Source organism: Drosophila gunungcola, unplaced genomic scaffold (assembly GCF_025200985.1).
Source record: "Drosophila gunungcola strain Sukarami unplaced genomic scaffold, Dgunungcola_SK_2 000090F, whole genome shotgun sequence".
In the NCBI taxonomy this organism is placed as follows: Eukaryota; Metazoa; Arthropoda; class Insecta; order Diptera; family Drosophilidae; genus Drosophila; species Drosophila gunungcola.
In genome coordinates, this window is record NW_026453252.1 from 123,716 (window position 1) to 140,162 (window position 16,447).

Sequence of the window (16,447 nt, forward strand, 5' to 3'; positions counted from 1 at the left end):
TTGCATGCACAAATCAATCAAGCTGAGTGTTTGCATATATACATATGTATGTATGTATATTCAGCCAAAAAAAAAAAAAATGGAAGCCAAACATACATCCCATTCCTTTTTTCCATCTAAAACCCCCTTTTGCACTCTAACCCGAATGACAAAAGCGTTCAAGTGTAAAATGCAGCGCCCACTTTTTGGTTAGCCGAGTGAGCGTCTGGATGACGATGGGTTCGAAATAAAAAGTGCACCCTCATTTGATGGTAAAAAAAATTCTATCCTATCAAAATTATAATATTAAATAAACACAAGTAATCTGAGGAACCATGAAAACATGTTTATTATAAGTAATTTTAGAGATCTTGAACCCATTTTTGTAAAAGCATTATCTTGTAATGATGTACAGTCTTAAATGGGTTTTTAAAGAGATTTAAAGTTCTATTTTATTGTTTTTCACTCCATTACCTAATATATAACAACAATAATAGATTTATACTATTATATAACTAATTTAGTAATTTTTAGTACAGCGATAACAATTAAAAGTAGATATGTAGTAGGTTAGACGAATAAAAAATACGAATAAAATTTTCTGTGTGGATTTTCCTCTTTTCAGTGCTTTACCCCCTTATGTATATTTTGTCCTTTTTATACCGTTCTTAAGCATGACATGAGCAAACACTTTTCCCTCTCCCAAAGTTGTTCTTGTTGCTTTGTTTTATCAAGAAAGTATCTTCGTTTTTTATTTTTGTTTCATTTTTCCCCACAAGGTTAGCATGTGTGTGTGTGTGTGTGTGTGTGTGTGTGTGTGTGTGTGTGTGTGTGTATAATCAGAGTGCCGCACTCTAATTAGCAGCAAACAAATTTCCAAAGTGGCGAAACCTTCAAGAAGGGGTGTATAAAGAGCTTAATTGGGGGTGAGGGGGTTGCATTTTCTGCTGTTTTGAACTTTTCACTTTCAAAATGCTGTCTCGGCTGATGCTTCTTCTTTCCGCGCACATGATATGGCAGTGTAAGCTTAAAGTCTATCGGCTATATCAATCGATTTGGAAATGTTTACATCTAACAATTTGTCATCGAAGATTAGCGATAAAGTTTGAAATGTACCATGCAACATTTTGCCTTAGTTAACTACCTAAAGCTATAGGTACTGCATCTTAGAAGACAAGCAAAATTTCACTTTTCTTTTCTATCATTTATTGACAGATAATGATTTAAAAGAAGGGTTTATCTTGTACAGCTTAGGAACTAGTTAAAATTAATTTTCAGTGGGTAAATTTTTTTTGCCCACTGTAGGTATGTATGTATATGTTCATATTGTTGTACTTTGTTGAAATTTTCTTTATAATAAGTATTTATGAAGTCCACTTTGGTTCTTTTGCAATCAGAATGCATTGGGTTTTAGCTTCAGCTGATCCACACGCACACCAACAAACAAAATGCAAATACAAACAAGCAATACAAAAACAAAGCCAAGAAGTAAAATGCAAACACTTATCAAGCAAAAAAAGAGAGATAAAGAAAAGGGAATGAAAGAGAGAAATAGAGAGCTGAATGAGGGCGTATTCTTTGTAATTCAGCTTCTTCATTATTGTCTGCATCCTTAGCCTTTTCCTTTTGATTAAATTTTTTTAAATTATTTTCTTTTAATATTTTTTTTTGCTGCATATTTTTTTAATTTTTATAAACGGAGGTGTTGCTGGTGATGCTGTTCTTGTTGATAACACAGCAATTACAAAAAAGGGTGGGTGGGATAAAAAACCGAGGGAGATAAAGACCATTCTGAAATGTTCCCTTAATTTTTTTGGTTCTGTTTTCTTTTCAGGGACAAAAGAAAAACAGAAAAACAAGAAATAAAAAATATAAAGGGAAAAGTTAATGCAGCAACATAGCAAAATTACCCTTTTAAATTTGAAATAAAACAAAATAAATAATAAATAATTCAAGTGATAACAAAAAATTTGGAACATCTGTTTTCTTATCAATATTGTGGTACTCACTTGATTAAGACATTATTTAAAGAGCCAATACATATGAAACCTTTATTTATAAAAAATCCTTTCACTTAATATACCTCAAAAAACTAGGGTAGCTTTGCAAAAACAGAGCAAAACGAACAAAATTTACAGTAAACTTGGCTTACGGGCAGTGTTTTTATAAATGGTTGGATAGGGCGATTCGGGGGGCGAGGGAGTTACCGCGGGGTAAGGACAGTGGGGAGCCACTAAAGTACCCAACTAATTGGAATTTGGCACGTTCAACCAGTTTGCTACTTTACCGAGTTAATTTTCTTATTTATGGCAAGAAGTACAAGTTGAAAAGTGTTTGCGAAATTTAAGGTGCTTGCTAAGAGATGGTAATCTAGACATGAATTCTACTTTACATTTGTACATATGTACATACATTTTCAATGTTATTTAATGTTAATATTTTTTAGAAAATATTGCTAAGCCTCGAATACACATTCATTGGTTTAAGAATTAGAACTGTAACCTTCAAAATGTGCATATATGTATGTATATGAATGAATGCATTGAACACACACATACATACACATAAAAAAACCTTATCAAGTCGTTAAGCATTTCCTTCAAATACAGCCCTCACAATTTTGTTCACAAAAATGTATTTTTCACTATCAGTTTTTTTAATTCTATCCAGTTTCTTCAGTTATTGAATTTGTTTTAATCTTCGAAAAACAGTAATGGGCTACCTTAATGTGTTGCCTTTTTTTATCGGTTTTCTTTCTTGGCTTCCTTTGCAGCAATTTCTAGGTTTCCGAATCGGATTTATCAGTTTTGTTTTAATGGTGCAGGAAATGAAGTTTTTTGTTTGGAGTTTTTGGCTTTGTTATAGAATTTGAAAAATTAAGTAATATAGACAAGATTATAAGAAGAATGATTTTACAATGAACTTTTTTGAAGATTCTTGGAGTCAGGAAATGGTAAATAGAAATTAAGAATTTTGGGACCTTTTAAAACACATATACATATGTATGTACTCGTGTGTGTGTTTTCAACCAACTCATATGAATAAAAAAATTTGAAGATAAAAAAAGACATAAATAGATGATAAAGAGAGACATTGACAATGATCAGCGTAAAATAAAAATTAATTAATAGAGACGCATGAAAAACAATAACAAAGTGCAGTCGCTGCTCCACTCTCTCCGTTTCTCTTTATCTCTATTTGTTTGTCTATTTCTCCCTAGCCACTTCTCCATCATTTTCTCTTTTCCTCACACTGCATTTACATTACGCATACGTCACGTTGACACCACTACTATTTTATTTCTCATTTTGCCCGTTTTATATTGTTATCAATTTGTAACTTTATATTAATCTAGAAATTTTATTTTTTGAATACAAATTTACATTGCTAAAGAAAACTTTTATAAATTTAATTTTAAAAATATGGATGGCTTTATTTATCGATAAAGATGCAAAAAATTTAAAGAGGTAAAGAGAGAGGCAGAAATATGGGAGAGAGAGCGAAAAGAGACCTTGCATTTTCTGTTAAAAGCAATAACAAACAGTTTACGAAAGCCACAAAGCAAAACAAAAATCTCTCTCTTTCTCACTGTTTTCAACCCCTTGACGCCCACTCTCTGCCACCCACTCTCTTTCAACCTCTTTCAACCTCTTGTTTTCCCCCTTTCTCCCTCTTTACACACAGACACACTGTTAATTACAGAGCGTTCGCTTTGATTATGACAGCGGTTGAAGAGGAAGCAGCAGGAATAAGGGAATAAGCATAGCAGTTTGAGACGGACTATGCAGAATTTAAGGATTCTCTACCATTACGAAAAAATGTAGAGTTTAAACAGGGAGTCAAAATTACAATCTAGAAAAAAAAGACGTGTGCATAATATAAAATAATAATCCAGCATTGTGAAAACCTTATGGATAACAAAGAGTTCCCTAACTCTATCTGTACTATCTTAAATTCCTACAGCATTAAACATAACATTTAATTTGGTAAAAATTTATTTTTTTGTCGGCATGATTCATCTGCGGGTTTTGAGAGCCCGACAAATATTCAAGAAGCGCATTAAACTTGTACACGTAGTCCCAAAACACTCACAAAACACAAACACACACAAACACAGCCTCTCCCTTGCTCCAACTCTCTCGGCCCCACTCGCTTACACCAAGTGCAGTCATGTGCATGCATTTATGACCTACAATAATAAGCGGTAGGCTATGGCAGCGAGAGCGAGCGATATGGACAAATCGCACAGTTAAGAGAGAGCGGGAGACCAAGTGGGTGGTTGAAAGAGAGCGTGGGAGAGTGCGGGAAGAGGAGTTGTATGTGTGTTTGCTCGTGTTATCGCTGCGCTGTCTTTACCGCTATTTCGGCTTCGCCTCAATCACGCGACACAAAAACAAAGGCATTCGCGTGTGTGCATTTTGGGGTGTTGTCATTGCAAATGCAAAATGCACATGTCCATGGCTCTCTTGCTTTCTCTTTTGCTGTGCTAAAAAGAGGCAATTCACTTTGTCTTTTAATAAAGTTAATTTTGATGATAACTTAAATGGTGTTAATTTTACATTTTTGTGTTGTGTTTGATTTTCCAATAGGTTTATGATTTTTCTTTATCATTTTACATTTCTGTTTGTTTTTTTTTATTATACGAAGGTATGCATGTTTTTTTTTTTTTTTTTTTGGAAAAATAATTTTGAAAACATTGTTTTTTTGTTTTTTTTTTTTTATTTTATTTTAAGATAATGTTATTATATTATAAAATATTATGTATTTCATTAAGTATTTCTTTTAAAGTCTCTTAACTGAGCAGCTTTTGCTCTTTGAATACCTCTCTTTAACCACTCGCTCTCTTTGCTCTCTCTTTTAACATTCTCTTGTGTAAGCTCACGTGTCAATTTGTTTGCTTTTTCGTTTTTTTTTTTTGCTAAAACCAAAAAGCTGCCACGCAAACGAATCTCTCTTTCTCTCTTGCACTCCATTTTCCTGCCTCTCCCTATCTCTTTCCTTTCGCACTGTAATTGCTTTTACTACCAGCCGGTTTTTCCTCTCTCTCTCTCTCGCCACTGTGTTCAATGACTTGGCTGACGTGTTTACGTTTACTGGTTGCTTTTTCTTGTTACCTTTCATTCTTTTTTTCATTTTTGATTTTGTTTTTGCTTTGCGAGCGAACATTACTTGTTATTGTTGTCGCTGATGTCAGATACAAAACACACACACACACGACATGTGCAATGGTTCTCTTTACTCTCTTTGTATCTTTCTTTTTTCTGTTAGACGAACAATACAATGGACGATAATAAACAGCAACAACAAGTTGATGAGAATAATTGTATAATATAATCAACGGTTAAAGACTTCTAATCATTAAAAAGAAAAAAATAAATAATTCAATAAGATTCAACAAAAATATAGAACACATAAATACATATTAATAAAATACAACAAAAGAAAAGATAAAAATATTAAATAAAAATAATGTTATAACTTCCAGGAGAGGCATTATATTTTGAAACCACGAAGACTCTAATCTACTCTAAAAAAACTTTAAGAAAACATTAAAAAAAATTGAACAAGTCACGCACCGAAAATCGTATTTAGAAAACCTTAAACTCAAAACCAATACGAATTAAGTTCTAAAAACAAACTTAAAAAAATTTACATTGTTAGTAAAACAGAAAGACAAACATTCGCAACTGAAAAAACACACAAGAGAAACAAAGAAGAAAGTTTAACTTAAATAAGTAACACAAAAACAAAAAGGAACGCGACATTTTGGTTTACTCCAGAAAAAAAAGAACAACAAGCCATTCACAGGAAATTTTTTTTTTTTAGTCAAAAAGTCAAAAGAAATTCAGAGTGCAATAATCAAAGGCAAAAATCATATGAAAACGTTGACATTGAAAATGTGACAAAAATAATTATTTATAATTTTCGGCCATTCGCTGCTTTGCTGCTGTTTTTGCTAATTAATTTTCAACAAGAGTGTGGGAAAACGTAGTATTTTGTGTTTGCTTTGAAGTCCGGTAGAAATGAATTTTCCGCTTATAAGTTCCCCTTCTTATTTTTCTGGTATTTGATCATTTAAAATCTATTTATTGTTGGTGATAGTCTCGTATTACTTTAAAATAAAATTATTACGGTAGTTAAACACAAACAATTCACTCGAAGAATTAATTATTGAAATTGACCTGATCGAACATCTTATTTTTGCATTGTTAGCCAGCATTTTCAATAAAAATTGGAGGGAGGCGCGAGTTCTTTAGCAAAATTATTGAATTTTATCTAACTAATTTAAAGTCACAAGAGAGAGGTACATACAAATGCATAGATTTTGTACTTTCTAGTGTATCTGTTTTCCATCTTCCTTTTCACACTGCATACATTTTTTATTAATCAAAGTCAAAGTGCGACCTTTAAATGAGCCATGTTTGAAATGCAATTGCTATTCTTGCGGACAAATTGTTCAGGAACACGAGCCACTTTTTTGCCCCTTTTTTGCTTTATTTTGAGTTGACCCCCCTTTTTTTACTCCACCCCTATATTGGTATATTTTTTACTTACTTTTACCGACACCTGCACTTCGTCACTTTGGTTTGTGTGATTATTACTCACTTTTGAGCTTATCAGCCTTTCGCTTCGCCTTACTTTTGTGTTAGTCAACGGAAGGTGGAAAGGGGGTTGGGAGGGGCACTCGAAACACCCAACCCCCCTCCCCGAACCACCTCCCCCATTGAAACCTCTCTATTTTGCCCGCTTTTTTCTTGGGGAGCAAACAACAAGTGCCATTTAGTCTGTGACTGTCCCAAGTGACTAATGCCCCCCTTTTTCCTGGAGCCCCCATAAAATAAAACTCTGTAACAGCGCCTCTGCCAGCGCCGACTGCGACGCTGGCTGCGCTGCTGGCGTCGCTGACGTCAACCGAATACGTAAAAACGACGACACATGATGAAATTGCAACGCAAAATTAAGTCGAAAAAATTAGTCTAAATCCAAATTTTTAAAGGAAACAATTTTAATGTAATTATAAAGCTTATTAAATGTTTTTTAATTTTAATTTAACTTATCAACAAAATCGTCTATCGAAATCGATTGTATTGCAACATACAAGAAAAAAAGAGTATTTTAAATTTTTTTTAAGTATAATATGATTTTAGGTAACAATTATTATTATTATTAGTGAATAATTGAGTATTATTACTTTAATACTTAAATTTGTTTTGCAATGCTAGTTTTAAATTTGTTGTTAAGCCATGAATCACTACAATTAAATTTAAACATAAATGAAAAAAATAATAAGAGCAAAAATAAAAATTAAAGAGAATAATATCTTAATTAACGCTCAGTAAAATCGTTCATCAATAAACCTAGAAATATACAAAAAAAGGTACATAATGTTACTAAACTATAATTTATAAATAACTTCAGTTAAATAAACCCACATAACACACCTATTTACTTTATAAATAAATAATTCTTTGGTACAATTACCTTAATAACTAAATACTGCAAAAACATAAAATTAAACCAGAAAAACACAAACTTAGCTTCAAAATGAAGGCCCAAAAAAATATTGGTAACAAATACAAAAAAAAGAATTAAGGCTATAGGCACAAAAAACACGCGCACAAAATCAAGTATTTGTATACATATTTGGGCATTTGTCGGGTCGACACACTTTATTATCTACTTCCTGGGGACCATATAGTATATAGGTACATATATGGTATATGGTATATGGTATATGGCTAAAATCAAACAAAGGCAAACATCGGAAGGTGTTCTCAAAAAGCAGAAAAAAAAGATATCAACATATCCCTATGTTCGCACAAATTAAAAACGAATTAATTTTCGCAGCACCAAAATGACTTTTAATGTGGAAATAATTGTAATTGTTTACCTGAAAAAAAAAAAAACAGTTTGCTCTTTGTTGTTTTTTTTCTGCTTTTATTAAATTTTTTTTTCTCAAGGTTTTCGGTCTTCCAATTTGTTACATAACAATCGAAACTGAACTTGTTTTTATTCTTAAATGTGCCGCATTAAATTTGTGTTGTTATTTTCCGTTAATTGGTTATTAAATTTTTTTACAATTAAATTTATACATGCCTTAGTGTTATAAAAATATTTAATTGCTTAAAAGTTGTATGCGTTTTTAATTATGTGTGTAACATTAAATTATTATAAAAATATTTTAAAAAGATTTTGCATTCATTTTTATATTGTTATCCCAATTTATGTTATTTTAATTCCCAATTTTTGCCTATGCTTTGTATGGTTTCATCTGCTCGGAATCTATTTATTAATATATATTTTCACTTTCACCACCCACAAATTGCAATAAATAATTAGTTTTTGTTGTATTATTGCTATTGCTCTTTTATTTTTTTGCCCATGCTTTTCGTTGCCTTATAGTTGTATTTACACATTTATTGGGGTTAAGGCCTTTTTGGCTGGCCATCACCTTTTTGTTGTTATCTTTGAATTTATTGTTTTTGTTGCTGCTTCTGCGTGCATATGTACATGCGTATAGGTGTATGTGCTTTTTGGTTATTTATTTTGTATTTCGATTCGTTTACTTGTTTGTCTTTTACTTTTTTAAAAACGTAAAAAAAAGGTAACAAAACCGATTTCTCTTTTTTGCCAAAAATTAAAAAAAAATAAAACATAATTTTCAGAAAACTTTGAATTTCTGCGGGTAATTTTGCAATACCAACAAACGGTAAGTTTTTTTTTGAGTTTAAACTTTAATAGTTAATGACTAATTATTAACTAGAGTTGTTTAAGTTAATGTTTTTGGTTGCTGGCTTTATTTATCGCAATTTGAGCATATTTTTCCTTTTAGAATTTTCCCATTAAACAAGCAAAAAGCTGTCTTTATTTGTTTTTTTTTTTCATGAAGAAGAAATTTGCTCTTGTTCGTGATTTTTTTTATTTTTTTTTCACTCATTTCGCATTGCAGGCGTCGCAGTCTTCGCCTTTCGCGTCTTATAGAATTTTCAAGGTCATCCGCACATGCGAATTATTTTTTTTGCACACTGTTTTTTTATGTGAGAGTGTGCGAATTTATTATTTCTGGCAAAATACGTAACAAATGGTGGTTTCAGAGTCATGTACATATTTGAAAGGGTAGGGAGGTGGGTGATAAAGTTGAGCGACCCTCCTTAGCAACACGTGTGGTGCGCTCTCTTTCTAGTTATCTAAGTGTTTCTTTCTAATTGTTTGCACCTGAATGCAATTTATTTTGATATCTTCGCATCGTAGTTGGATTGAATATGAACTCATCCATAAAGTCGTTTTATAACTATGTATGTAACTTAAGTTAATTATTTTATTAAAAACAATAAAGCAGTATGGGTATGAAATATTTATGATTCGATTTTTTTTTCGTAATAGAATAGGATATCGAGAGCAACAAACAGACAATAATGCATGTATTTGTATTTTAGGCCATGTTGCACATATTCAATCTGCACTGTATTTCCAAGGTTTTCTCCACTTTATCTTCCTCTTCTCGTTCATCACTCTCTTCTTTGTTTTGCACTTTGTTTTGCCAACGTGAGCCAAGTCGCGTTGACAAAAACAAAAAAGCAAAATGATGAGCGGAACAAGCAAAAACAATTTTATTTATCATTTCATTTTTTTTTATTGCACACAATTGAAAAAGCTAAAAAAAAACCAGAAAAGAGCGTAAAAAACAAAGAACTGATTCGGTAACTAGAAATTAAATGTGGGAAAGTAAAAAAAAATGTCTTGATCACTTTTGAATGTTGTCGCTTTTAACCCCAAACATTTCAAACAATTATAAATCACATGACTCTGCCCCCTTACCCATACATCTTTTTTGTAAAAAAAAAAAACAGTGATCACTTGAAAAGAACAAATTATAATATTAGCACTGTAAAGACAACTTATATGTTGTAAATATAAATTGTTAAAAAATCTAGTTTTCACAGCATTTTCGTATATCTATTTAAAATTTCATGATCAAAAATTTACCAATCAATATTTTTTTAAGTTATTAAATTCCAAAACAAATTTAGAAAGTCGACATTAAAAAATGTATTATACTCAAGGAAGAATATTTTTCGGACGAAATTCGGTTGTGATGGTATCAGCATTTATTTGTGGTAACTATGCATAAATCCTAAAATACTAAACATTTTCGCAAAGTAATTTAATTTTACAATTAAATGTCTCCTCCGTTTGTTTTGCCTAATTTTTACAAAATGTTCATAGAATTGCAGTACTCTTGTTCTTTCAGCTTTTGATTAGTATTAGTTCATGCTTCTGAGGTGACCTTGAATAAGTTTAATAACATTTCATGTTTTTTTTTTGCGTTTTTCTTTGACTGCTTTTTCTATGCGATTATTTGGCTCTATGCAATTTTGTTGTTGCTTGTTTTTTTACCACCCCCTTAACGCCTCCTGCTCTCTTTTCGTCTCTTTCCCGCTGACGCAAATTAAAACAGAGACAGCGATACGTGTACAGTGGAGCTTCACTAAATAAAACTCAAATTGTAAACCAATATATTGATCTTTATTTTCAACCATATATTTTACGAGGCCTGTTTTATTGAACTTTTAATTATTATTAATTTATATTATATTCATTTTAATTAAGGAATTAAAAAAACATGTAATAAATTTTCATTACGAATCACTAGAACATATTTTTTTATATTTATATTATTATTATTAAAACTTAAATGGTATTAACATTATTATTATTTTTTAGGCGTACAACTTAAAGAGATTCCACTGCACCTTGCTCACATATTTCTAGGTTATGGTCAAGGCGAAATCTTAGCAAATTTGAAGGCTAAACACAATAACGAAAAAAAAGTCGAAGAATAAAGAAGAGAAATCGCGTGTAGTGATTTTTTTGTAGAATAAAAAAATGATAATTATTGTTTTCTATTTTTTGTTGTTTTTGTGCTCCCCTTTTTTATAGCCTTTTTCGTGTGTTTACGCCTCCGCAAAAAAAGAGCGAAAGAGATTGTACGATGGGGAGTAAAGATGAAAGATAGTAAAAGAGATTAGACAAAAATTAACGATAAAGGTATGTTGAACTTTTAACAAAAGTACATTCAATAAATTATATTTATTTTGATTTTTAGCTAGATGTGAAACTTTTTTCTGTGTGTGCGTGTATTTTTTATGCGCTTTTTTTTATTGTTTTTTTGAGACGCTTTCAAAACAAACAAAATCGCTCTCTTTCTCTCTCTCTCTCTCTCTCTCTCTCTTTATCTTTTGCTGTCTTTCCCTTTTTTTACTCTCTCAGAATTTTTGCACGTGTATGCAGCGGTTTTTCTTCTTCTTTTCAACACGTAAGCTTAAGCGAAAGAGAGAAAAAATCGCAAATTGCACATGAGTGCGAGCGAGGGAGACGTCAAAAATAATAAAAACAAAATAGCGGTTTTAACACTGACATCAACTAAAACAATACAAAATATTATGGCTAGCTAAAAAACTTTTTAATTTAATATTAAGCAACTATTTCTCTATTGTTTCTCACCTTTTAATGTGGTGATTTTACTAAAAGTTTGTAGCCGCGTTTGACTTTATATTCAGTGCACTTTAACTTTTATTTATCCCGCGTCTTTTGGTTACTTTTCACTTAATTTGCCCTGTTTTGTTTAATTGCATTTAAAAAAATAGATAGAAAATATTTTAAATTTTGTGATGCGATTTGTTGTTGTTTTTGCTGTTAATGTGTTGTTTTTGTTGCCCGGTTTTTATTTGGCATTCACGTTGAACGCATACAGAGTTAGTATTTACAGCAATTGCTATTTAAATACTAAAAAACTACCAATTGGGAATGGTAACAATTTTAAGCGCCAATTTAAATTTAAAAAAACTATTATATACCTGACCTGTTACTTCGATTGGCTTAATGACTTCTGTATTTAATATTTATATATATTACAAGTTGTTGAATGCTCTTTACATAATAACAATCAGATAAGTACGTTTATTAAATTCATTCATTTTCCTGCTGCGATAACTTCACGCACATTAGAGCTGGGAAACTATCGATGTTTTGGGAGCGAAAATTTTGCACTATCGATAGTATCGTTTTGTGTACGGTTCTTTATGCAAATTAAAATCTTTCGCTCATCTCTAGCAGCCGGCCGGCTCGAAGTCTGGTCACACTTGCCACCCAGAACATACAAATTGGTTTCTTTTCGAGCGGAAAACCTATAGATTTTAAGAATTTCGACCATTTTGCGAGCAATCCATACCACTTACCGAGTGCCGGCACATTGCCGTGTAGCAAGTTTATCGCTGGGCGATAGGATTCGTTTAAAATCCGCCAAAATGTCGCAGTCACCGGATGGCGGGATTTCCAAAATGGAAACGGACGAAGGGCCGGTGCTTCCGGTAGACTACCGGCCGCAATCGTGGCGTGGACTGCCCATGGAGGCTATACATCGTCAGCGCCAGCCCTTCGAACTGGAACACTTGCCAGCCGTGACGGCGGGAAACCTTCACCGGGTGATGTACCAACTGCCCATACGGGACACCCCGCCTCGCCCACACAAATCACCGGGTAAGTGGGATTCGGAGCATGTGCGTCTGCCATGCGCGCCAGAGTCGAAGTATCCACGAGAAGCGGCAGATGGCAGCACCAGCATCGATTCCCGCTGGGGCATGATAGAGCGGGCCCTGCTGCAGCCCATCGAATCCAGTGAGGAGCTTCAGAACGCCATTCTATCCTATAACACCACCTATCGCGACCAATGGCACTTCCGGGCACTGCATCAGCTGTTCGAGGAGGAGCTGGACGAGAGCGAGACGAGGGTCTTCTTCGAGGACCTGCTGCCCCGCATCATCCGACTGGCCCTGCGGCTGCCCGACTTGATTCAATCCCCGGTGCCGCTGCTCAAGCAGCACAAGAACGCCTCGCTGAGCCTGAGCCAGCAGCAGATCGCCTGTTTGCTGGCCAACGCCTTCCTGTGCACATTTCCCAGGCGCAACACGCTGAAAAGGAAGTCCGAGTACAGCTCGTTTCCCGATATCAACTTTAACAGGTGAGCAATCAAGTAAATCGGTCAATACGCAATCAATAGCGTTCTTAAATCCACTTCTAGGCTCTATCAATCGACGGGTCAGGCTGTGCTGGAGAAGCTCAAGTGCATTATGCACTATTTCCGGCGTGTGTGTCCCACGGAGCGGGATGCCAGCAATGTGCCCACCGGTGTGGTGACCTTTGTGCGCCGCAGCGGCATGCCCGAGCATCTAATCGACTGGAGCCAGAGTGCGGCGCCCCTGGGCGATGTGCCATTGCATGTGGATGCCGAGGGCACGATCGAGGACGAGGGCATTGGCCTGCTGCAAGTGGACTTTGCCAACAAGTACCTGGGTGGCGGTGTCCTCGGACATGGTTGCGTGCAGGAGGAGATACGCTTTGTGATCTGCCCGGAGCTCTTGGTGAGCAAACTCTTCACGGAAAGTCTGCGACCCTTCGAGGCACTCGTGATGCTGGGCGCCGAGCGGTATAGCAACTATACGGGCTATGCTGGCAGCTTCGCCTGGTCGGGCAACTGTGAGGATGCCACGCCGCGGGATAGCTCTCATCGCCGGCAAACGGCCATTGTGGCCATAGATGCGTTGCATTTTGCCCAGTCGCAGCATCAATATCGCGAGGATCTAATGGAACGGGAGCTGAACAAGGCATACATAGGTTTTGTCCACTGGATGGACATGCCACCGCCAGGCGTGGCCACCGGCAACTGGGGCTGTGGTGCCTTTGGCGGAGATTCCTACTTGAAAGCCCTGCTGCAACTCATGGTCTGCGCCCAACTGGGCAGACCTTTGGCCTACTATACCTTTGGCAACACCGACTTCAGAGACGACTTCCATGACATGTGGCTGTTGTTTCAAAGTGAGGCGACTACGGTGCAGCAGCTTTGGAGTATTTTAAGGTCCTACAGTCAGCTCATGAAGGAGCACAGCTCTGCCAAGGAGCCGCGTGAGCAGAAGGCAACAAAAAAGAAGCTTTACGAATTTATAAAGGAGGAATTAAAGAAAGCGACGCCTGTGGAAGCTGGAACACCAGGAACATCCGGATCAGCAGAGGCAAAATCGGAATCAAAAGCCTCAGTAACATCGGCGAAAACCTCGCCAGAAGTCAACAAAAAGACAACCCAACAAAGTCCCGATCTCTTTCCCCCCCAATCATCGCAAGATGATTCCGATTCCTCGCCAGAACAGGGTATTCTCATGCTTTCCGATGATGAGGAGGCCAATGCCATGATGGAGGCCGCCAGTTTGGAGGCAAAAAACAGCAAGGAAGCCAGCAACAGCAGCAGCAGCGCACCGGCCAAGAGTAATAGTTCCACTACTGGAACAGTTAGCGGTGGTCGCCAGTTGACCTTGCTCGAGATGCTGGACACACACTACGAAAAGGGACAGGCCTCGAAGAGGCCACGAAAGGCGGCCAATGCTGAGGGCCAAGCAAAGAGTCGCAAGGAGAACAACGATGTGCAGGACAAGGAGGATTTTGTTGACTAAGTGATATACCTATATTGCCCTAGAGCATTTGTAGTACCCTAGGAAAAAGTCCTACCCCAAGCGAAACGAAGTTCTAACCCAAATGTTACCAAATTCTTGGAATTTTGCTAGACTAAGCTCACCTATATAGTGTAACTGAAATAGTTAAACTTTGTAGTGTTCTTTTTTTATCAGAACAAGTTTACTTTCAGTTCTTGAAATTCTGCTAGACTAAGCTCACCTATCGAAATGATAAGTGTTTGCTGATTCTCTATAAACTGAATATGATGTAGTTAAACTTAGTAAAGTTTTTTTTTTTTTTTCACTATGACCTATCAAAATTAAAAGTGCATGAAGTGTAAGTGACGAAGTTAAACTCATTAAAGCTATTCTTTTTTTGTGAAACCAAAACAAGTTTACTTTCAACACGACTTTATTTCACCACAACAAGAACATCAACAACAACCACGAAAAAAAAAGCGAATATATTGGGATTTATATGTCTAAGCGGAACGAACTTTGCTGACGAATTCGATTCGTAAATCAGTAGTGATTGCGTCGTTTGTTGGAAGGACAGTACTCGGCGTATTCCTCCCAAGTGCAACCCGCCTTGGTGCAGCATTCATTGGAGATCGATGGGGCATGACCATCCGCGCGGCGGCTCCTCAGGAACATATTGGCATAGTTCACATGCAGCCAGGTGGAGCCATCAGCTGGCAAGGGATCAGGGATTATTTACAATTTATAAAACCAAAAATAATATAGTTGAAGGTGCCATAGAAATCACCAGGGTGTTAAAACTAGTAAAAAGGCGTGTAAAAGTATGCAACATATTAATTTAAATATGGAAGTCAATTGGATTTATGTTGTACATTTTTTACTGCATACTTTTAGGCACCACTTTTAAAGTGATTTAAAATACTTAGTAATTTCTGTGCTATTTCCCCCAATATCTGAACTTACGGTCCGTGGAGCTCTTCTTGATCCAGGCCTCATCATTGCCTGTCCTCTTTTTGTTGCGCCGTGTCAGGCGGTAAATATCCTTCTCGCAGGCCCAATAAAGCTGACGGACGAGCTTGTCCCGGCAGCGGGAGTGCGTCTCTTGGTGCCACACGTTCTCCCAGTCCGAATGCGAGCTAAAAAAAACGCTTATTTATAAGTCCCATGTTTGAACGTATTTTATATTTCTATCTATCCTTTTATGAAAAAATATGTTATGTTATATTTTCATTGCCTATTATGGTTATAAAACATCGCAGGTGCATTTGATGTCCTAAAAAAGGCTACACTATCATCGACTTGAGAGCGATTATTTGTATTTAGTTATAATACAACGAACCCCTCGTTTTTATATCATCAGCAACACTTGAATTTTTCACGTAGTAAAGAACAACCTCACGTAACTCAGCTCCTATGTAAGCTTTTTAAGCCAGAAAGGTCTTTAATGAATGGAAATTTGTCATATTTAACAACTGTTTTTGTTTTGAATAACACTAATCCGTTATAACACATGTAATTAGCTTTTTTAGCCAGAGAGGTATTGAATTAATGGGGTCTCAACTCCTTTAATAATAGTTTTTGTTCTGCTTATCTGTATTCCGCTATAATACATCGAACCCCTATCATTAGCATCACTTGAAAATTTCCCCTCGTATGGAACAACCTCAAGTAACTCGGCTTCTATGTAAGCTATTTAAGCCAGAGAGGCCTTGAATTAATCGTAGCTCAACTCACCGCTCGCGGAAAAGCATCTCGAGGCCCTCCTCCGTGTGCTGCAGTGCCTCCGGCGTGGGAATCAGCGGGAGGACAAACAGGAGGACAGCGCCGCACAGTGTCCAGCTGCCCGAATTGGGTAACATCAGCCTGGACATCATACTAGTTCGCAGTGCTGGAGGCTCAGGATCCTAGCTGCTGGATTCTGGCTGCTGGATTCTGGATGCTGGTGTGGCTCACACGGCGGACGCGTGGCGACTGAACGCTCGGCC

At 35.9% G+C, this 16,447-nt stretch overlaps 3 protein-coding genes across 4 annotated transcripts in view; 1 reads left to right on the top strand and 2 right to left on the bottom strand.

Annotated features, from left to right (window-relative positions):
- The window catches only part of LOC128265035 (uncharacterized protein DDB_G0271670), a 37,834-nt gene extending 26,153 nt beyond the window's left edge, over positions 1-11,681 (bottom strand). The window contains exon 1 of one of the 2 annotated variants that reach the window (XM_053000802.1): positions 11,485-11,681. The gene's annotated coding sequence lies outside the window, so the exon portion shown is untranslated. Of the gene's footprint in view, positions 1-6,534; positions 6,761-11,484 lie in introns of those variants that run through there. The other variant, XM_053000801.1, reaches the window with a different exon arrangement.
- Positions 11,682-12,093: 412 nt separating this feature from the next.
- LOC128265037 (poly(ADP-ribose) glycohydrolase) lies at positions 12,094-14,623 on the top strand. Its single transcript, XM_053000807.1, has 2 exons — positions 12,094-13,000; positions 13,061-14,623. The coding sequence occupies exons 1-2, from the start codon at positions 12,288-12,290 to the stop codon at positions 14,481-14,483; spliced, it is 2,136 nt and encodes a 711-aa protein (XP_052856767.1). The 5' UTR covers positions 12,094-12,287; the 3' UTR covers positions 14,484-14,623.
- Positions 14,624-14,899: 276 nt separating this feature from the next.
- LOC128265043 (probable insulin-like peptide 7) lies at positions 14,900-16,423 on the bottom strand. The gene is made up of 3 exons (XM_053000819.1): positions 16,197-16,423; positions 15,426-15,598; positions 14,900-15,175 (listed from the first exon to the last, which is right to left on the bottom strand). The coding sequence occupies exons 1-3, from the start codon at positions 16,334-16,336 to the stop codon at positions 15,006-15,008; spliced, it is 483 nt and encodes a 160-aa protein (XP_052856779.1). The 5' UTR covers positions 16,337-16,423; the 3' UTR covers positions 14,900-15,005.
- Positions 16,424-16,447: the final 24 nt, after the last annotated feature.